The sequence below is a fragment of the Rhodnius prolixus genome, unplaced genomic scaffold (assembly GCF_049639745.1).
Source record: "Rhodnius prolixus isolate KJV_2025 unplaced genomic scaffold, Rpr scaffold_7, whole genome shotgun sequence".
Classification (NCBI taxonomy): Eukaryota; Metazoa; Arthropoda; class Insecta; order Hemiptera; family Reduviidae; genus Rhodnius; species Rhodnius prolixus.
Window position 1 is genome coordinate 33,715,563 of NW_027411582.1, and position 22,603 is coordinate 33,738,165.

A 22,603-nucleotide genomic window follows, 5' to 3' on the forward strand; every position below is an offset into this window, starting at 1 on the left:
ACTCATTCGGTGAGGGTTACGCCCTACGAGTATTCTACATTTTAATAAAACTTTTTTGGGATATAAGCATGATAATATCTTGTAATTGATCAGGTGAAATTTAAGCGTATTTAAGTTTTTTTTTATTTTGTGTTATACGCAGGGACTACATTGAATGTTCAGTCTTTTCAGTCTCTATTCAATATATTTTATAAAATGAAACGTTTCGTGCTTCATTGAGCTAATCCTCTGCAATTTTTTTTTTTTTTCTGGCATTGGCTTTCGCCCCATACAGCCAGCATCGTCTAGGTGCTTATCACTCACTCTCCATTCATACTTATAAATACCTCCGCTTCACCCATTCATCCCTCTACTATATACAACTATTTACATACAAACTTACAACTAATGGATGGATCAGTACTCTATATTCCTGCCATCCTTATAGCTTAACCGTAGTTAAAATCATGTAATCCTTCTCTAATCATTTTCTTTCCATCATTCTAATCGGCTATAACTTTTAAATACATTCATATTTCATTGCTAGCTCTGCTATAGATTTAAGCACATAGATGTTGGTGGAGAATATTATGTCTTCGTAGCGAAATGGTGCATCTAAAATACCTGTATATGTCGTCAAACATTCGTTTCCTTTCCTACTACATAACGTGGATATATCCATTATTATATGTTTGAAATCCTCCTCCTCATTGCAATCTATGCAATGATGTATTATATAATGATGATGGCTGTAATAATAGTAATTGATATGTAAATGCCTCTCTTTCCATTTGTCATGTAATGTAACGCAAATTTGTGATATACCTAATACTCACAATTAACTTATTTTTAGGCTGAAGATGGACTCGAGAAAGATCGAAACGTTTCACTTTTTGAAAATTTATTGAAATGGCTCATTGAAAATGAAAAATCTTATTTATTTAAATCCATAATTAGGTTCAATTAATAAAAATCAGCCAACGTTTATACTAACTAAATACAAAGTGTTCAATCATTTTTAAGTTTAACTGTTTCTTAGGATTATATTAAAGCAGATTGTTCGAGAGCTGCAAAGTTAAGGCTTGCTCCTAAATTCTAATATTGAACATTTCCCCAGACCAACTGCTCTAAATTTATACAAGAAACATCAAAAACATTGCTGAAAGTCGAATCTTTAAAGAAAACTGATTAGAAGACGGCGACTTTGTAGAATAGAAACATGCTTAATGTATATAAGTCAATTGAATTACATTAGTAACTTTTTCTTTTTTTTTTTGAAAGGAATTTAAGAATATTCTTGGTTTTAGTCCAAGTTTAAACTGGCTCACTTGTGAGGCGAGTTATAAATAATAGTTGTTAATTAAGTATAGTCTTATAATAATGGCTTAACGAATAATGATTGAACTGTAGCATTTTTAACGTTCAAAGATCTCATAAGACTGAAGCTGTGCACGTCTATTTTGCATGTTAATTTTATTACTTTTTAATGATTACAATTATTATTATTTGTTTACATATTATGTATTCGTAGGCATATCATTATTTTAGGAAAATAGTTACAATTTTTTCTTTGTCAGCCATTTTGTCTTCCATGTAGCTTTCTGAATAATTCAATTCAATTCTTGAACAGTTGTTTACTTTGACCAGATCTTAGAAGGCAGATTTTTTGGAACCAAACTTCAGATTTACTTCAAATAGACTTGTTGGCCAGTGCTTAAAGTAGAATCTACTAGGCTAGGCCACTAATTGTCTAAATGCTGTTTATCTAACAATTAAACTTCTTGGAGCTACAAGCCGTTATTGGATTCTGGCCTCTCAAGGATACCACGACGTCTCTCTCTCTCTCTCATTCTCTCACTCTCTCTCTCTAAATCCATTCTCTTTCTCCGTGAGCCATCAGTTTCAGGACATTCAGTAGTTTTTACTTAGTTTGCGACTCTATCCAATTTTCTCTTTGCACCTGATCGCCTCCGAGCAACATACATTTTTCTAAATTGCCGTACCTAAGATGTGTATAAGCAGGTCCTGCTTATCATCGTATTGGTTTACTGGATATGCTTAAATATATCCACTTCTGATTATAGTCTTTTCAAGTTCCAACTCTTGTTCCTCCATTTTCACAATTATTATTGGACTATTCAAATCTTTTTCAGAATTCTTCTCTCCTACTTCTAATCGTTTGCTTCAAGGTTGTGACTTTGGTAAGTCAGAACAGGAAGTACTGTCACTCTGTACGAAGTGACGTTTGGTTATCCTGAATAGATTTAGGTTTTTCATAATATGCTCCTTTTTTTTTATGAATGCCTTATTTTTTTACTGCAACTTCTTTAGATGCCCTTTAACTAGACTGCAAGAAAATTTTCCTAAAATAAAAATGTGCCTAAGTTGAAAAAACATGTGTAAATTTTCATTTTCTAAATAAAAATGTAAACTTCAAATAATAACTCCAACTCTAGGTGCTTTACGACGTGCGCAGACGGACATTCCCACACAAAGGCCGCCAAATCGGCGATGCTAGTCTGCCCCTACTGTTAACTAAAAACCGTAACAATCTCTTCCATCAATATGGCATTTGCGGCGGCGAGGATGATCCTTAAAGATAAACGGAGAAAAACCTCCAAAGAAGACTTCGCGCCAAGAAGTAAAAGTAAGGTGTGTGTGTGTGATATCTCTCTCATTAATTAGCGTTTATTAGTATTTCCTGTTTAAATTAAAAAATAACTTGAAAATTTTCAGATAATTATCGTACTTGTTTCTTAGCTATTCCTTTGTTTAATAACAAAATAAACTTTAGGCCGTATTTGTCTTAGCAGTAATTATTTTTTTAAAAAAATAAGTGAATTAATTAATTCAAGGAAGGGATAGTGATGCCTCGCCGGACTTTCCGCCCCTGGAGGGTTCCGGATTCAAGTCCAGGCAGTGGTCGATCTAGATCTTCCTCTTCCTAATTGTCTCTCCACAGCTAAGAACTACGTAACAATGGATAAAATTTCCTTTATCTAGGAAACCAAATCCGGTAGTTTAGTGAATAAGGATCCAGGCTCCGATGATGTTGCATATCTAAGGGTTTATGTGATTTTCATTCGCATCCAGTTTATGTTGAAAATTTGTTGAATCAATACCTGAAGATGGGTGATTGATTGAATCAACAACAACTTGGCTATGTTGTGATAAAATTAGTTGTTAATAATCTATAGTTCTCCAGAATACTGATTCTGTCTTCAAATAGGTACTGCCTCTGATTCCGTTTGGAATTTTTTATTTCTTTGAACGCTGTTGCGTCCAAAAGGAACTCAGAACTTTATTTTATTTGCTACATTTTTTTGGGTCAATTGCAATATTAAAATAATTCATTTTCTATCATTAATTATTCGTTATTATTAATTATAATATTCGATTAATTATGTATTATATAAAATTATTATTTATTGCTGTTCATTATTTTTGGTGACTGATTCATAGTTTCAATAGGATGAAACAATAAATGCCAGTTACAGTCGTGATACATTTATTCTGCCGAGCTTTCGACCTAGGGACTAGGTCATGGACACACTCAGTCCATGAACAGACGAGACAGAAGATACACCAACCCTGTAATGTAAAATATTACTTTGTAAACTAGCCCTGAAGATGACCTAGCCCCCTACGTCGAAAGCTCAGCAGAATAAATGTATCACGACTGAAACTGGCATTTATTTTTTCATCCTATTATTATTTATTATTATTCGTTATATCACTGAAAACCTCATCAAAGGAGAGGATAAATTGTCTCCTGAGGTCTGTGTTACAATTCATTGGAGGAGATATGGAAATAATTATAAAAAAAAAACATATAGGAAGGGGATTAGCTATGAGGTTAGCATACTGGACTCCCACGCGGAGGTCCCGGGTTCGAATCCAGCTGCTGACCCTTAGATTTTCTCTTCCTAGGAGCTTCTTACAGCTCACTGTCCGGTGATGGACAGTGTTGTCTGTAACGAGAGAACACTGTCCGGAGGCCGGCAGTGCACTGAAAAAAGCTCCGGGCGCCAATAACCTTAGATGTTGACGCGCCTTAAATCATTAAAAAAAAAAAACATGAAAATATATATAAAATTTTGAAAATGGAATTTTTATAAAATACAATAATTTAATTTTGTTAACATCGTCATCGTAGGAGGACTTATTTTCTTTAAGCTCTTACATGATTTCGTTGCTGAAAGTTGGGCTTTTGGACAGTCCGAAGAGTGACATGCCACTTAGTATTTCATCTCTCTCAGAGGCTATTTCATGATTCCCATTGCTGTAATTAACTTACGACTCATTTCAGCTTAATCTTTACTAACTAACTTTAGACATCTTCGAATAGCATAACTTCTCTACAATATTTAAACTTTTTAGGCAACCTTTTTTTTGGAAGCTTAGCCCTTATTATATAAAGAGACAATGGAACTATGGTTACTCTCAAGGCCAGCGAATTTGACCACCACCATCATCTAATTGTTCCCTTATTCTGCCCAACCTTCAGAAGTACTAATTATTTACCGTGAATGGGAACTACTCTGATTCCCTATGGAAATTTTAGAAGGGGGTTGGAGAACGGGTATTATAGGCTAACCTGCCATTTGCTTCCTCTACTATATTGCTATAAGAAGACTCTTCCAGATTAACGCGCAACCCTGGAAGTTTTCGGGAAGAGAGGAGCCAGCAGCCAGAGATTCCAAATTTAGTCTTTGATCCCAATTTAGTCTTCCTCTCAACGCTTACCCAAGATATTCCAAACATAAAACGTTTGGAAGGTACAGATATCCCTCTAATGCTGGTTACTACCCAGTTTCAAGTGTTGGAAACTGGGAGACAGAATGGGTAGTTCAACCACTCCCTGGTGCCCTAAACTGGTATAGATTGGATTGGGTTTTTTGCCTGCTGTAGTTACCTGATAGACCCAATCAAATATCTTTTAGCTAGGAAGTTGTGCATACATGTCCGACATTTATTTTGTACTGAGTGAACTTATTTAATCATCAGAAAATTTTAAATTAGAATTTTAATCAGTGCCGAAATACATGAGTGTTCTTATTGACCGATTAAAGTGATATCTCAGTTAGAAAAGTAAATAAAAAATACTTCTGAACGCTTTTCTTTATATGATTTTCTCATTTGTACGAAGGAAACGAAAAAAGAAAAGAAGCGGAAATAAAACAGCAGATATGTATGTGTTTCTGTTCGGAAGTAGAGAATAGAAAACAGGACTCCAAAAAAGATAAAACTCTTACTAGTTTCAGAGAGTCCCTAGTATGGGATATACACTGTTTTCTCTTTGTTCCAAAGAGTTGGTAGCGGCTCCTCTCTGGGGAGTCCCTCTGATTTACTTCCCACTATTGTTATTCCAAAAGAGGATAGTAGGAGACTCCAGTAAACTAACAGCTAGCTAGAAGCATCGAATAGGGGAATTTTCCCTTACCACGGTTATTGTGTGTGTGTGTGTGTGTGTGTGTATTTGTGTATTTGTGTCTGGGTTTACATTTCCAACAGTTCTGGACTGTTACAAACCTGGCTAGAATATTGTGGGGAGCCCTTGTAAGAGGCTATAGCCTAGATAAAATCATCCCCTTTTACTTCCACATGTGAATATTGTTTCTACAAAGTTAACAATAGATACACAACTTGCCAAACATTCTAAAATAATATTAAACTTCATTTTTTTAAAAAAAAATAGGATCTGATGTAGAATTTCTAATGAATTTTTATCATTTACTTGCAGTACTAATTAAATTGTAATTGGCGATTATCGAGGACCTTACAATCTGCCTTAGAGGAAGCATTGTAATTGTACAGATCGTAGATTTGTGTTTTTTAAAAGAAAGTGCAAGTTTTACAATTAAAATGATTGTGAAAAATTGGTTTTACAATTCGATTGCTTGTAGAAATCAATTTATAAATCACTTATTACTGTTTAGGGAAGTATTACCATCATACAAAATTATCGAAATTTAGTTTTTACCATTAATATCCGTTTCCCGAGAAACTGTTTTAATTTCATCCTAAGGAGAAAAAAAGAACAGGAATATTAAAAAGCTTGTAAAACTATTTAGAGAAGCCATTGAAACCATTTAAATTACCTGAACTCATTTAATTTTTATTACGCAAACAGAAAAATTAAAATGAAAAAGCTAAGGCTAAAGAAAACGAGTTTGAATGATAATCTGCTGTAGAAAAGTGGCGTGACAAGTGGCGTTTCACCATGGCCATTGTGGTTGGAGTGGCTACAAGCAAAGGAGAGAGAGAGAAGTTAGCACAGAGAAGAAGAAGATGGTGATGAAGCAGGTTGAATGAAGAACAATGAATACTGCTGCTGTTTGGGTGATGAAATGCTTCACTCAAGAAGAGTGGCCACTTCACTTTAATACAAACGGCCCCCGGGGACGGCAGTTCTTGCCCACAGAAGCGGCGGCGCTTACCTTCTCCTCAAAGGAAAAACCTTTTCCTGTTTCTCTTTTTGTTTTGTTTTGCTTCTTTTTTTTTTTAACTGTTCTTCATCTTCATTTCGCAGAACATCCGCTGTAGAAAGTCTTCCTATTTCTTGTGCTAAAGACAATAGTCTACTATTTCTTCTACGGGCTACGCTTGACTGTACAGTAACAATCAAATTCTTTCCGCTGTCTACCTGCTTCTCATCTCAGTTACACCGCTTTTATTGTAATTTTAAGCTTCTTCACAAAAAGTAGAAACTAATAAAGATAAATTTTTCTTTTAATTTTCCACTTGTGCTTCTGCTAAGAAATAAGAAAAACAAGACAGAGTATTTCTCTTAACCTAATAAGACTTTTCACTTTCGATTTTTAGAATTTTTTGTACCGAAAAAAAAAATCAAAACCCAATAAAAAAAAAAAGTTTAGAATCAAGTTGCCATTACAATTACCTGACTGTAACCACAACAGAGTATAACCTTCTTACGGTTCATAAACCTTGCAGTTAGTACATCTTAAACAGCATACCAGCCATTGGACATTACCAAACTTAGACGGAATTATTAAGACCTGCACTCATCAAATCAAGACTTAACAACATCTAAGATTGTGATAATTGTTAGTTAAATTACCTGAAGGTATGTTGCGTCTTCTTTACTATCACTAAATGAGATTGTGTCATTACACAATCTCAGTAACTTGACTCAAGTTAGACTCATAAATTGTGTGTTTAAATTTTTAAAAAAAGTTTTCTTGAAGACCCTTATTTTTACTTGTTCAATCTACATTAATTATCTAGTTGAACTTTTTTTTAAAAGAAAAATAAGACGAGGAATAATTTTACGACATAAAAAAAAAAGATAACATAAAATGTTAAGACCCCAGACCAGATAGAATACTAGATGAACCTTTTTTGTTTCTTCTAAAATGAATAATACATGAATTTTCCGCTGAAAAGTCAAAAGAAAAACCCATCTACAATACTTATAATAATAACAATAATGTAATACAGCCCGGCTTTACTAAAAACCCAGTTACAATATCCCTAGTAATGAAATTTGCTTTTTCGTGAAAGAAAAGCTTAGCGTAGGGGAAAATTTAGAAAAGAAACCCTTTTAAAGAAATTGTTAGAAAAGAAAACTTTTCCTAAATCTAAATACTAACAATATTTTGTCTTATTTCGGTTATGAGTTAGTTTATTACTATTTTTTTTGTTAAATATTTACTTCATTCAGAGCAACATTGTTTCTAAATGTTGCCCTTTTATGTTAATAAAAGTAGTGTTTAGAGAACTATATTTAATTGAAGTACTTAATAAGAATTTCAAACAAATGCCTGATGCTTTAGCAGTACAATTAAGCAATTAATTTTGAACATAAAAATTAAGCAATAAAAAAAGTGGTTTTCAACTTAACTTCATTTTTCTTGAATGCATTTTTTAAAAAATCTTTCATTGAAATTCACAACTGTTGCAACAAAGCAAATGTGGTATAAGATGAAACAATAACATGAATATGGATAGGAGAAGGCACCCAGTGGTGTCACTCCATTATCGTGAATATTGTACTATACTGCCCTTATGAGGAGAGCAGATCGCCGGGCCATCTTCTCTTCAATCTCCTTGGAGGATTAACTGGTAATGTGGAAGAAGATAGAGGTGTTCTATGAGAGGGTTTAGGATGAGCTGTTTGTAGAGAAATGAAATTTTGAGAAAACGAGTTTTAGCAAGATCTTTGATGAAAGGGATTTGATAAGGTCATTGTGGATGGTGAGGTTAGAAATGTAGAATGGTTAAATGGTTTTCTTAGTTATTTTTGGATTGTAAAGTCTGGATGCGCTGAGAGTTGGAACCCTCAGTCGATCCCCATACTTCGATGCCGTATGACCCAGTAGGTAGCAGTAACAGTAGATATAAGAGTCTTCTGTTATTTAGGTTGAGTTTCGATCGTTTGTCAAGTAATCTGGCGAGAAGATTTGTTTCTCTACCGTTGGTTAGTTTCTTGCCTTTTCAGTCTAGTATCGGGGATTCCATGTCTAACCGTTGAATTAAGAATAAAATTCGATCAAGGATCGAAAACTAAATTAAGTTAGCCGAAGTTTCACATTAAAACTGTCCGGTAGGACAGTTGTATAAGGGTTGACCATCAAAAACTGCACGAAAAAGTGTAACGTTGAAAAACACCCAACTTTGACAATTTTTTTCTCTTTTTCTATAAAAGATAAAATTCCCAAATTTTCTTTAAATCTAACTCCAAACCATCCTTTATAACTGTAATTTTTTTGCAACCACCCAGATCTAATAGGTTTCGAGAAAAAAGTTGCTGAAAATGAGCAAAAACGGCTTTTTCAAAAATTGTTGTTGTTCTTGTTCTTGTTGTTCTTCTTCTTCTTCTTGTTGTTGTTACCTTTTTTGTAAACAACGTAGCGCCTAAACGCGCAAACCGATTTTCATGAATGAGGTGTCGTTCGATTCGGAATTTTATGTAGATGTGCCTTTTGGGGGTCTCGGCCCTGTACATCGAATGGGAGAGGAGTTAGCCCCCTTTATGTAAGGCCCCCTCCAAAATTATTATTACTAATTACTCTGTAAATCTTGGCCCGATTTTGATAAAATTTGGTAGGATGATAGGGTTAGGGCTCCCCTACCTAACAATAAAGCGACGATCTGCTCTTACACTTGTTAAGGGGAAGTATAGCAATCGTTTCAAATTATCGACACGTGAACCGATTTTCATGAATGAAGTGTCATTCGAATCGAAATTTTGTACAGATTTGTACTTTAAAAGTCTCGACGCTATGCCTCATAAGGAGGGGAGTTCGCCCCACCCAAATAAGGCCCTTTCTAAAACTATTATTACCAATATTTCTACAAAGCTTAGTCCGATTTTGATAAAATTTAGCACGAAGAAGTGATTAAAGCTCCTCTATGTGGCTGTGAAGTGCTATCATGCTCTTACACCTACTAAGAGGAAGTACTGCAATCGTTAAAATTATCAATGAGTGAACCGATTTACATCAATGAATTGTCGTTCGATTCAAAATCTTTGCCTTTTAGGGAGAAGTATTTTTCTTGCTCCTCTTAAAAGGAAGTACTGAAATCGCAGTTTAATTTTGCTATTTACGTACAAATACCTTCCTATTTTATTCAAAACGCTTTCTCAAAAAAATGGTTATTGAGGATGGTTTGGGGACCGCAACTATAATCATTCTTTAAAAAGATCTCTCCAGTGGTAGTTACGGTTCCGATTTAACACCTTATCAGGTTATAATGATAGAATAGCTTATTCCAAATTTTAAAAAATCTGTAAAGCAGACGTAACTTTGCAAATAGACAAAAAGGAAAATCTATCCAAAAGGTACAAAAATCTCCTTAACAAAAACTTACAGTTTTAAAAGTTAAGTATAAGGGTTGATTAAACGCCAAAAGGTACACAAATCAGCAGTTCCCAACATTTCATTAATACTTCATTGATATAATTTAAGTAATTTTACTGCATTAACTTTTCCTTCACATTTTTTAGAATTTATTAGATGTCACAGACCCTTATGCTGGCCAGTTCATTCATAATATTTTTTTATTATAATTATGATAAAATGAGTGATGAATTATTCTGAGTAGTCACATATACATGCATGTTAAAGTAGAAAAAAACAAAGTTAGAGTCGGCCACTTTTTAAATTTCAATCACGGAGGATTCAAAACAATATTTCAGTCTTAAATTCGTCTTACCGAAATATTCGTGAGCACAAATAACATACATTTAATAACAAGTAGATTATTCAACAATATTTACTCATTTCTCAATTGTAATTTAATTTAGTCCCCCTAATTTTACTTATGGTAAAATACTGGAATAATTAGCTGTCCTAAAAATATGCATATCTTTATTTTCTTTATTTTATATTACATATATATAACATTGTGGGAAGAACACCTAGATTGAGAATGTAATTGAAGAAAACTATATTATTTGCGATAAAGCCAGATTATTTATTACTTATTATTACAAACGTTTGACTACAACATAAAATAACAATTACTTTAATCAAAGAATGAACTTAAACCAATGATTTTTATTTAAAAATAAAAATAAATGCATAAAATCATTGATGTAAAAAAAGTTTATGAATTTTTTAGCCTCTTATTTTTTTTATATTTTTTATAACGTTTTCTTTTTCACCTGTGATTAATAGTTTGATTATTATAGATAAATAGATATTACAGTCAATCTAAGTTAAATGGTGTGCTACTTGAGTAAATATTTTGTAGACGAAAATGGCCAGCATAAGGGTCTGTGACATCTAATAAATTCTAAAAAATGTGAAGGAAAAGTTAATGCAGTAAAATTACTTAAATTATATCAATGAAGTATTAATGAAATGTTGGGAACTGCTGATTTGTGTACCTTTTGGCGTTTAATCAACCCTTATACTTAACTTTTAAAACTGTAAGTTTTTGTTAAGGAGATTAATTATAAAGTTGTTGACAATCAATTACAGAGTTACCCAATCTTTGTCTGTTAGCATTCACTGACAGGTTAATCGATTTGTCAAGTACCTCACATGGTCAATCGAAATGACATTTAATTCACGCCAATATTATTTCAGTATTTTGACAATCCTAAATGTTCAAATGAACAATTTCTTCATCAGGAAGTGGGTTACGAATTAGTATTGGAAGATAGAAGAAAAAGCACTTATTGCTACCATTTCTAAGTCTCTCAATTTTCAGTGTTTTTGCGCATTTTATCTTTTACTCGATTTTTTTTTAGCATTACTTTTTGCATTATTTTGTTGCAAAAGCAGAGTAAATACATCTGGAATACACAAATAACTAATTGTCTTTACATGTAACCACACTCGTTCTCGTCCTTCTTCTGATCTTTACTTACCTTTCCTCTGATTTATAGCCCACAACTTATCCTTACTCATCCGTGCTTCTTCTATTTCAAACTTCTTACATTCGTCATGACGCTCCTTCACTTTCTGTTTTCCAAAAACCCGTCACTTCCAACTTGGTTCCTTCTTGGGTATTCTGTTTATCACACTCTTACGTAATATTAAGTATTCTTTTTTTAAATCTTAGAATATTTTATTTAAATTTGTACTTAACTGTATCGAAGACTTTATTTTTTCAGTACGATACAGAAAATTTCTGTTCAATTCTCTAATTCATCGCTTCTCTGCTTTGTCCATTCTCAGTAACCACATTCTAGAACTGAAACGGCACTCTTCAGGTTTCCTTGCCTAGCTTAAAAGTCGAATCACTGTATTTGGAGACGTTCCGTTGGGTGATGACTCTACTCTTGATGACACTATTTATTTCTTGCATAACAATTTATCCCATAAGAAATAATGTAAACTATGTAGTTTATTTCGTTTCTAAGCCCCAGAAATATTAGGCCGTTTTACTGGTCTAATTTTTTATATTTTATGTAAAAACATGTATCTAAACAAGGAATAAGATCTAAAAGTGTAAATACAAAAAACATCTCGACTCATCTCGGTGGTGTTCCGAGTTCCAAATGTTTGTTCGGATTTCAAGGACAATATTTTCTCGAATTTCTTGGTCGAATACCGATTTGTTCGAAAGTCAAGTCATTCGAAAACCGAGGTATCACTGTATAATTTTTTTTTTTTTTTTGCTATGACATGCCATACGTTTATGCATTGTAGATTTACAATTGAATTGATTCTGCTTATAATCCAGTTAAGGCCATTATATTCTAGTTCTTGTTATTAATCTTGGCTAGCCTATGTCTCAGAATAAAGCTCATTTTTCAATTCAATGAAAAAGATTTGAAGAAATTGATATTTCATTTTGACCTGTTTTCGCTTCATTTATTCAATTTATTCCATGCAAAATTCCTCAAAGAGGAATTCTACTTTAAGAGATGGATTTTTCAGTTTTTATTTTCTTTAAAATGTTTAGTCACCAAGATGCCTAGCACTTATATTTAAATTTTTTTTTAATATCCGCTGGTAATGAGTTCGTTCATTAAACTCTTTAGAGGAAAATGGTTACTCTATACCCCCTCTCAAAAATGTCTCTGTCAAAAGAAGAAATTTTCCAACTTTTTGAGAAGGAAAATCCACTTTTTCTGACCCACCAGTTCTCCAATTTTCCGGTTTATTTCCGGTGAAAACTCGATTTCAAAATTTTGACACAATTACAACGCTTCCTTTTTTTTTTTTTTTGAAAGTAAAGTTACTTCTTTTCCAAGGAGCTCAAAATATTTATTTGCTGGTAACAGGAGATCATAAAAAGTGAGAATAATGTGGTGTGAAAAGTTAATATATTATTAAAGGTATAGATATTAAGGGAGGATAATATTGTTAGGGCATGCATGTTCCTCCAACCTCTTTATAATTTGGTAGAACCATATTATTGATCCCCCAGGTGGCAAGCTGCTGTAGTCCAACTGTTTGTGAGTGTGCGGTCGGAGTTAGTAACAACCACCCGGGGCACTGCAAGTAAGAGAGAGATAGAGGGAGTGAGAGGGAGAGCTAAATCAGAGACCCAGAATCACGGAATACTCCCTAGTGACAGCACACTCTTCCCCCCCTTCCCACCTTATAGAACAGTGTGCATGTCGTAGTCTGGGACCCCGGTGGGACCATTATTCCAGAACTCACACCTCTCCTCCACCAAGTCGTCCCTTGTACACACCAAGTCAATGGAAAGCAGAGCAATGGTATTACCACTTTGTTGTCTGCTACACCACTCTCAACTATCGTAGTTGATGTCCTCCTTACACAACTTAGTGGTGCTCTACAAATTTACCCATCCAACAACACTATCATACTCTTTACTTTCTATTATCAGCCTAGCTATTCCTTATCCGTCCAGTGTGGTGTTTAATTTTGCTAAAATTCTTTAGTAAAAGGAAATAACAAGATCGTATGGTCTTTATATTTTCGCAATTGAGTTTCCATTGGAAGAAAAGTTTCTTAACTCTTTCATGTACCACCACAAAGAATCTGGTGTGCAAAAATCACACGAACTTCTCTTACTGCATTTCACATAGTGAAATTTTCTAGCTCAGCATTATTACGAAACATTTCTAAAAGCTATAAAATTTATTCTTTCATAATTCCACTCTCCGACCAATGTCAAATTTTCATTGTTATATTTCCTGATTAATATTGTACAGGAAATGAGGCCGCAGTTCACGCTTCAAGGAAGTGATTAAGGCGAAGGAAGCTTACCAAACCTATCCAAAGAACAACCGTCTTAAGAATACTTTCTCTTGGAAAATGTTTCCAATAAAAGTTGTAGAGCTGCTTGCTTTCAATGAGCTTACGAAGTTAAAAAAAAATAGCTCTGTACTGTAGTAGTCTCAAAACTATCCAAAATATTATTGTCGCCTTCCCTGAAATTTCTGATTTTTTATTACGCCAATCTGCTTGCCTATCACTTTTATAACTGGGCCACTGCAGGCTCAGAAAACACATGCATCGCATGGGCCTGGAAGATGATAGCCTTTGTAGGTTCTGTCAGGAAGAGGAGGAGGAAACGGCACTCTGCACGTGTTGTGTCAGTGTGAGGGGCTCGTGTGGCTAAGGATGTTACTTTCTCGGGGAGGAAAAACCAAGGCCTGTGAGCTTTACCCAAGAGTCGCTCTCCAGCATTAAGAGTCGTGATTAAACGGACAGATCTGGAGGGCGAGTTCTAGAGTGAGGGGAGCCATAATAGATCCAAAGGGGGTCGCAGTGGCGTAGGCCTTGAGAACGCCCTAGTCTAATCTATCACTTTTATTTAGAAATTTCTATCTCCAGCGGAAAAAAAATTGTTTTTGGGCTACTCTGCATTGTGTTTATTTTGCCTCTTAAAGATTTCACATTCAGAGAAATATATAGTATTTCGCTAAGTGCATAAAATCAATGAATATTAAAAAATTCTGCTCGATCGTGGTTACTTACACTGAAGAGTGTGATCAGTTGCGGAAGTCTTCTTTGCCATCAAAGCACTTCATGTAAACATTCCTATTTTCCAATATCACTTTTATTAAGTTAATTGATTCATGATGATATCCGTTTCTCCTGATAATTCTCTCTCTCTCTCTCTCTCTCTCTCTCTCTCTCTCTCTCTCTCTCTCCATCCTAAGCTAAATGTAGATAATGAAAAAATTTATTGATGTAATAAACTATTGATTACGCCACTTCTTATCAGTTATTTGCTGATAAAACTGAACCATCAACATGCTGTTGACCGTGCGATGATGTTCGTTCACCGTGCAGTGGGTGGGTCGCGTGTTCAATATTTTAATCGAGAATTGACTACAGTGTAAACAAAAGAAAATAAAAACAACAATTATTAAATGTTGTTTAGCTAACTTTCCAAAAGTATGCTAGATAATAGATTGATATCGTTGTTGTACGTCGATTATCATAATATTATGAAAACTACTTTTAATTTTTAAGTGTATTATTAAAAAAAAAAAACTACCCGTTTGAGCTGATTATGAGCATACTTTACTCATTGTAAAATAGCGTTTTTCACGTAACAACTAAATTTAAAGCACAGAAAAACACTGACTTTCACTGAAAATATCAAGCATTGGAAATGTGTTTTTTTTTTAAGAATCGTGGTACAATATAAAGAAATAACTCTACTTTTATAGGTTTCATTCAACCCCTACTACGACCGCCCTTCTTTAAACCTCCAAGATCTCCGTAACGGTTTTTTGTTATGTCTTTTCTTCCATGTCCATTTGGGCCCGGCATAAAACATCAGTTAAAGACTATATTATGTATTACCACCATATCAGCAGTGGTATGTCATGTCTATACGTTGTTACGTCTTTTTTTTTTTTACTAAATCACCCTCACCATAAAACAGTTTCAATGTTGTTAAAAACCTGTTGCGAATTTTCACAAGATTTCCTGTTGCTACAATTTTCCAGATTCTTTTTCTTATGCCTATTTTTGGCATCGGCTTTCGCCATACAGCCAGCATCGTCTAGGTGCTTATCACTAGAATATCACTCACTCTCCATTCTTACTTACAACTATTTACATACACTTACAACTAATGGATGGATCAGTACTCTATATTCCTGCCATCCTTATAGCTTGAACCTAAATTAAAATCACGTAATCCTTCGCTAATCATTTTCTTGCATTCATTCTAATTCGGCTATAGCTTTTAAATACATTCATATTTCATTGCTAGCTCTGCTATAGACTGAAGCACATATATGTTGGTGGAGAATATTATGTCTTCGTAGCGAAATGGTGCATCTAAATACCTGTGTATGTTGCCAAACATTCGTTTCCTTTCCATCACATAACGTGGACATACCATTTTATTATATGTTTGAAATCCTCCTCCTCATTGCAAATCTACGCAAAAAGGAGAGGACCTCTCAGCTCTCAGCCTGCCTATTGTCGTAACAACCCATTTATTAGTGACAGTTCCCTTAAACCATGGTTGTCTAGGTAACTGATCTGCCATAGTTTTAGAGAATCTCCCTTTATTACCATTACTGTAATCTGTCTGCCATTTTTGTAGTGCTGTTTGTGAAATTATACCCTTGGTATCGGTGTGTGGTAATTTATAATTAGCCATTACCCCCACTATTGGTGGCTTCCTTTGCAAGTTTATCAACAATTTCATTTTCTTTTATACCACAATGACCTCTTCCAGATTCTTACCTAAAAAAAAAAATACTTTTCAAATTAGGAATTTTCATAAATTGCAACATTTTGTTGTTAGTTTTATTTTACAGTTTAAAATATAAATAATTAATTTCCATCATTAATGATTTGCACTACAGGAGACCTCCACAAAGCAGTACCTTCCTGAGGTCTGTGTTACAATTCAATGGAGGAGTCAGGGAAATAATTAAAAAAGCATATTTTAGAATGCATATACAATATAATTTTAAATATTAAATTATATGTACACGTATAATCATTTTTATCAATGAACAATTTTAATCATTTATTATAGGCTGAGGACTTATTTTATAAAAAATATTTAATCAGTTTGTATCTGAAGGTTGGGTCTTAGCTAACTTTTGACTATTTTAAGAGCGTTCCGAGCAGAAAGGGGTATCTTTCTTCGCGACTTCGCTGACTGCATAACCTCATTGCGAATGAAATATGTTGCTGATGCTAATTCTTCTTCGAGAATACACATTGTTCTAAATCATTCTGTTCCTAGAGTTATCGATGATTCTTCATCATCAAGTATAGGGATCGTTGCTCTGAACGCCAACCATGGTCGGGCAGTTTTCCCATTCTTTAACGGTGAAGATCATTCCAGGACCATACCTCTCCTGGCTAAGCCAAATTTGGGCTCTTTTTTTTTTTTATTATTTATTAATTTTTCTTCTTCTTCGTGGTTCATCTAACTTCATATTCCCTCTCAGGAACTTTATTTTTTTTTTGTCTTCTCTCTAGTCTTGATTTCGTATAATTGTACTTAAGTGTAACGATTACCTTTACTCAGCCCGTTTTGCTTTCTCAAATCCAGCCTGGGCATTCCAGCTGTGTTTTGTTTTTTTTTTAATCATGGCACTCCACGGCCGGCAGACTGTCTGTCACATTCTTCACCTTTTTTTCTTCTTTCTTCTCACATTTTATGGTCGCCGCCCTGGAAATTCTTAGCTATCAATGTAGTTTCACACACTCCATTTTCCCTTTTCATTTTCTTTACTGTCCTATCTGGACAGCCTAGCTATTCTTCTGAGCATTTTCTTCTTCTTCAGTTCATTTTTCTGAATCCATTACCTTTTTCAGCTATTTTTTTTTTCTCTCTTATCTGGACACTCTAGCTGCCCTTCTAATTCTTCAGAGCCCACAACCCTGCTCTCTTATGTCTCAACTTCTTCCCGTACAATTGTTTCTCCAATCTGAATCCCTTACTCTTTCGTTTAACTTTTCTTTTTTTCAATTAAGTATACCTTGCTAATCCTTCTAAATACGAGGGTCGTTTGAAAAGCCCGTGCAAAGTCAGAGAGATTGCACTACTGGCGCGTATCGAGGTTATGTTTAGTTAGTAACATCTCTTGGAAGAACACACACCAAGTTTCAGCCAGATCGGTCTATTTCTTTGTGTTTGGCATTCGTTTGAATCGAGGAAGTCGAGTGATTTCCCAATATGAAGAAATGGCTGGCGGGAAAAAGATTTTATTTAAACGAGGAGGTGATTGCAGAAACGAATGGCTATTTTTCAGACTTGGACAAATCCTATTATTCGGAAGGGATCAACAAACTAGAGCAGCGTTGGACTAAGTGTATAAGCCTAAAAGGAGACTATGTTGAAAAATAAAAAAGGTTTACCCCAAAAAATTAAGTAGTTTTTATTTTTGCACGGACTTTTCAAACGACCCTCGTATATAGTTATCTTATGTATTTCTAATATTTTTTGGTGACTGTTTCGACCAAGCTTTCGACCTGAGGTGGAACGAGGTCATCTTCAGGTCTTATGCTCTTATTAACACATATAAGGCTGTTAAAAAAAACGTATGCTCTGAAGGTGACCTAATTCCTAGGCCAAAAGTTTGACAAAATAATCAAAAAAGTAAGACTGAAATTGGCCGTATTCTTTCATCCTTTACAGATATTTGCCTGAAACATTTTGCTACACAGATATACAGCATCCCAGAACCTATTCAGGTTCATTGTACACAGATTGAGGCTAATAAAAATATTTTATTTCTAATTGATATCAAGGGAAACTTTTAGGACCTAATGAAATACTTTACTTATTATCCTAAAACTGTATTTATTCTGTATTAAAAGACTTTTTTTTTCATTCGCATATATTCGTAAATTGAATCAAAATCAGGATTTATTTATATCTATCCACATATACAACAAGGAGTAATCCGTAATTTGAGCAAAGTATAACACTCATTGCACCATTTCATCCGCAAACACTATCCCTAGACATGCCTATCTCTGTTCCTTCGCAGTACTTCCTTTTGATAGTATTCTTTTATTATCAATTAAGCCTTCTTCTTCTTATTATTATTACATCCGGCTTTAGAGAGTCGTCCCTATCATTCTTATTCCTTTTATTCTTCATTCTTCTCTCTGAAACTCTTCTAATTCTGCATTCTAACTCACAACATCACAGTCTTTCACTCTTCTTTCTTGTATTTCTTGTGTTTACAGGCGAGGAGTGCCAGTACAAGTAGTTTCCGGAGTCTCAGCCAGGTGAGATGGTTGGACAGACAAAAAACAAAACATATAATAATTAAAAGGAAGGCCTCTAGGGTCTTATTGTAGTTTCATTTCCTTTAAAACAGATATTATTATAGTTTTTTTTTAGTTACTTATTTACATTTACTTAATTTTTATTTAAAAAAAAACTAAACTTTCGCTGCTCTTATAATTATAAATTTCAATTTATTTTTAGAATTGATAGAAAATTAATTTAGATAGCTTCATTTTATAAATTTGCCTAACGTTTTTAGATTCTTTAATATTTTCTTCCTTTTTTTTATAAATATAAAAAAGCAACGTGTAGCTTAATGTGGCTGCAAAGACCTCTTTAACTGCAACATCAGATTTTATTTAAATTTATATTAATTTTTCTTTTGAACAAAATTTAAGTAATGTTTTTACTCTCTGAAGATACGTAAGAAATTGACGGTTAGATTGTTTATCGTTTCCTGAAAAAGACTTATGTGTTATGACCAGATTATTCCGCTTGTGCATTGGGCCTTCAATTTGGGTCCATCCCGTTGTTACCTATGGAGCTGTAACACCGTTTGCCTTGAGCTGTGCAGAGGCTATTGGAACAGAATTTGGATGTAACTTGCTTGGCCTGAAGTAACTAGGCACTTCTGCCTTAAAAGATCCTAGATCTTCCACTGATGTGGACCACATCTCTAACGGACGGCCCAAATTGGAAACGCGTAACTGTCAATACTTAAGTCCCAACTATCCAGGAAATGATGATAAATGTTTTGTAGATTCAGATGTGATTTCCTAAACGTATAGCTTTCCACTAAAGTGGGAATTAAATCTCAATCGAAGCAGTATTGGTTTCGATTAATTGCTATTGAATCATGCAGCTTTTCCCTAAGGTATCAAAGCAAAGAGGCTGTATGTAACCTTTTTTCAATTGGAAACCTCCACCTATAGTGTAAAACTGTAGCATTTCCTTTTTTTCTCTCTCTCTTTCTTTTTTTTTTTTTAGGTCTGACCTGTTCAACTCACCTGAACTGCCACATCCTAGCTAGCACTCCCTCGGGGCGTGACCAGTAAAAGTCATTGTCCAATCAATGAATGCCGTTATTATTACGCTTCTCTCGAATAAGAAGTGCTTTCTTTTTTCATTTTTACAATATTCTGGAAATTATTTTTTTGTATTATTATTTTTTGTTACTCTAAACCCATAAAGAAGCACGCTCATTGGTAAATAAATCTCCAAAAATTTAGCCAATCATCTCTGTTCTATTGTAGCCACAGTTCAAGCGTAGATTTTTTTTTTTTTCAACTTTTTAAATAATTTTATTATTAATATTTTTATTTCAATACTTTTAATACAATTAGCATGACTTATATTATTAATAAAAAGCATTTTCCAAAGCACGTCCACTGGTTTAATGAAGTTATTTCTTAATTGAATATTAGTGATGACGTAGTTAGCCCTATATATTATTATATTATAGTATAATAAATTAATAGTTAATATTATTTTATTTATTATGCATTTTTTTCATTTTATTTATATTGATAAATTTGACTGAATAGCATGCTCTATTACTCAAACAAAATTTTAATCTGATCTCTAGAAATTAGTATCAATTAATATACATACGATTTTATTTATACGTATTATATAATACGTATATTATATATACTCGTATTTTAAAATATATTATTTTTTAAATGAAATTTATTTTTATTAGAATTAATTAATTTCTTCTCTAAGTTAATGTATTAAAATTTCTGGGTGGTTTTTCTGCTCAATTGGGAGGGTCACATCTTAAATTTGGAGCATTTTATTGGTTATTCCACTTACCACTTAAATAATCTTCTCACCCTTCAATGAATTTATCCTCAATTCTCAAAACCTTTTCTGAGATTTTTACGTCTTTTTTTTTTACGCATATTATTTGGATTTTCTATAAAACTTAACTGTATTCTTTACTTAAATAAAGATTTTAAAACTTTTACTTCAATCATTTTTCTAGAAAATTGGTTTTTTGATAAGAGTTCTTCCTGTAAGGTATCATTTCCGGTGTTATGTACGATTTTACGGACGTTGAGAATGTGACTGAAGAATTTTGTGGTAGGAAATTGAAGGAGTTCAAAGATCGAGAATTGTAATTAAGTGAATTTTTCACAATAGACTTTTTTTTATTATTATTATTTTTACTCCCTTCATAATTTTAAAGGTAACCTCAATTTTCCAGTTTTCTCTCAAAGAATTTGATATAGCGTTTAGAGAGGGGAGAAAACTGATGGAAAACCTCTAAACATAACCTCATGAACTTTGCGCAAATCTTTAAAGCTTTTCAAAATATCGTAAATAATATTTATAGCTTTCCATAACTTTCTCTTGGAAATTTTTCAAAAGCTACGCACGCTTTTTTGAAAAACAAATTGTGAGAAAAGAAAAGTAACAACTAGCCAATAACAGAGTTTGGGCTCCGGAGTTGTAGAACTTCCTGTAGACAAGTAGAAGCCGACGGTTTAATAGAGAGCATGACCTAGTTATATCAAACTGTGGGGGATGGAGGTGGAACTCGTAAAAAGTACTATTTCCTTATCACTGTCTATAATCATGACCCAAATATGGCTGACGAGCCAATTTTCCTCGGATCTAGGGAGTCTCCACCGCCAATTTCCACTCTGTATCCATCACTTAACTTTTCCCAACACTTTCTATAAGTGTAATCTTTAATAAAGTTATGGAACAAGTTAAAGGACTAGTTTTACTACTTTTTGCTTACTTTTTTGTGCATTGTCTGAAAAATCAGTTCCGGTAAAAACTTACGTCAAGTAAGCTTAATTAGATTAGAAAGCAGGAGGGGAGCTATGCCCCACGGCATAGTATACTTTTTTGCTTTTCTGCTAATCCCCAGGGGTACTTGCAACTTATTTTCTACGCTACTTAATTTCCATCACTAGCCATTATCGTCGACGTTTCAGCAAAACAGTCTCCTACCTTTATTATACTTATTTTTATTAAGTTCAGAAAGCATCTGTTCAACGTAGGGCTTATCAGCTTGGAACCGTTGTGTAGATTATGTCAGGAAGAGGAGAAAACGGCTTTTCACTTGTTGTTCGATTGCGCTACAGATATCTTTGGAACTTTGAGGCCAAAGGAGATTGTAGCGCAGAAGGAACTGGTAGGGAAAGTCCTCAACCATTTTAAAAGGGAAGGTTTGAACTATTAGGCTTAAAAAGGGGAAGGCACAATAAGCCTCTGGTGGCTACGGTGCCGTGGGGCATAGCTCCCCTCCTGCTTTCTAATCTAATTAAGCTTACTTGACGTAAGTTTTTACCGGAACTGATTTTTCAGACAATGCACAAAAACCAAACCACGCAGGAAACTGAAATTGAGTATTCCATTTTCGGTGAGACATGGCCGAAAAGCTAGCCATCAAAATCCCTGAAACCAGGAATATTGCTTCACTTCTTTACTGTGGTTTTTCCCTCTAATAATTTGGGGTTAACCCCTTAACCCTTACAACAATTGTTCTACAGGAAATCTGCCACTTTTATTTGGAACATTTTCTTTGGGGGAAAAATACAATTAAAGGGTACACCTGCCGATGCTTGAATTAGTAGCAAAAATTCCAAGTCTAAATAAATTAGTGTGACTAAAATTGCGAGTTTCTTCAGGTTTTTCGCAATTTTCTGGCAAACCCTTACGGCTGTTTTCTTGTAAAGTTAGATGTATATAGTTCTGTAGAAGAAGTGGTGTTGGCTTGCTGTTTAAGAATTCCATTTATAGGTTGACCTGTAAAATTAAATGTATTAGAATTAACTAGTTTTATTATAAGAATCGCTTAACTGAAGTTTGAATCATTTGAACGATTATCTTCCGTTATTACGTCCATATAAATTTTTTCAGTTTTCTTCGTAAATTTTTCTTCTCATGAAAATTGAAGAAGTGGTTCTGTGAGTGCATAAACTTAGGTTCATACAGTTTTCACTGGAAAAAAAAAAAGGTCCCCAATTTCTTAATTTTCATTTCTTAATTC

At 33.9% G+C, this 22,603-nt stretch overlaps 1 protein-coding gene across 12 annotated transcripts in view; it reads left to right on the forward strand.

The window, feature by feature from the left end:
* The window catches only part of LOC141447479 (neo-calmodulin-like), a 210,579-nt gene that overhangs the window by 148,810 nt on the left and 39,166 nt on the right, over nucleotides 1-22,603 (forward strand). For 5 of the 12 annotated variants that reach the window (XM_074115075.1, XM_074115074.1, XM_074115076.1 and 2 more), the window contains 2 exons: nucleotides 2,436-2,631; nucleotides 18,555-18,596. The exons of 3 other annotated variants lie outside the window; for them this stretch is intronic. In XM_074115075.1, coding sequence (XP_073971176.1) covers nucleotides 2,545-2,631; nucleotides 18,555-18,596 — 129 coding nt within the window. In that variant the 5' untranslated portion in view covers nucleotides 2,436-2,544. The remainder of the gene's footprint in view (nucleotides 1-2,435; nucleotides 2,632-18,554; nucleotides 18,597-22,603) is intronic. 4 more of the 12 variants (XM_074115080.1, XM_074115079.1, XM_074115081.1 and 1 more) reach the window with 2 other exon arrangements.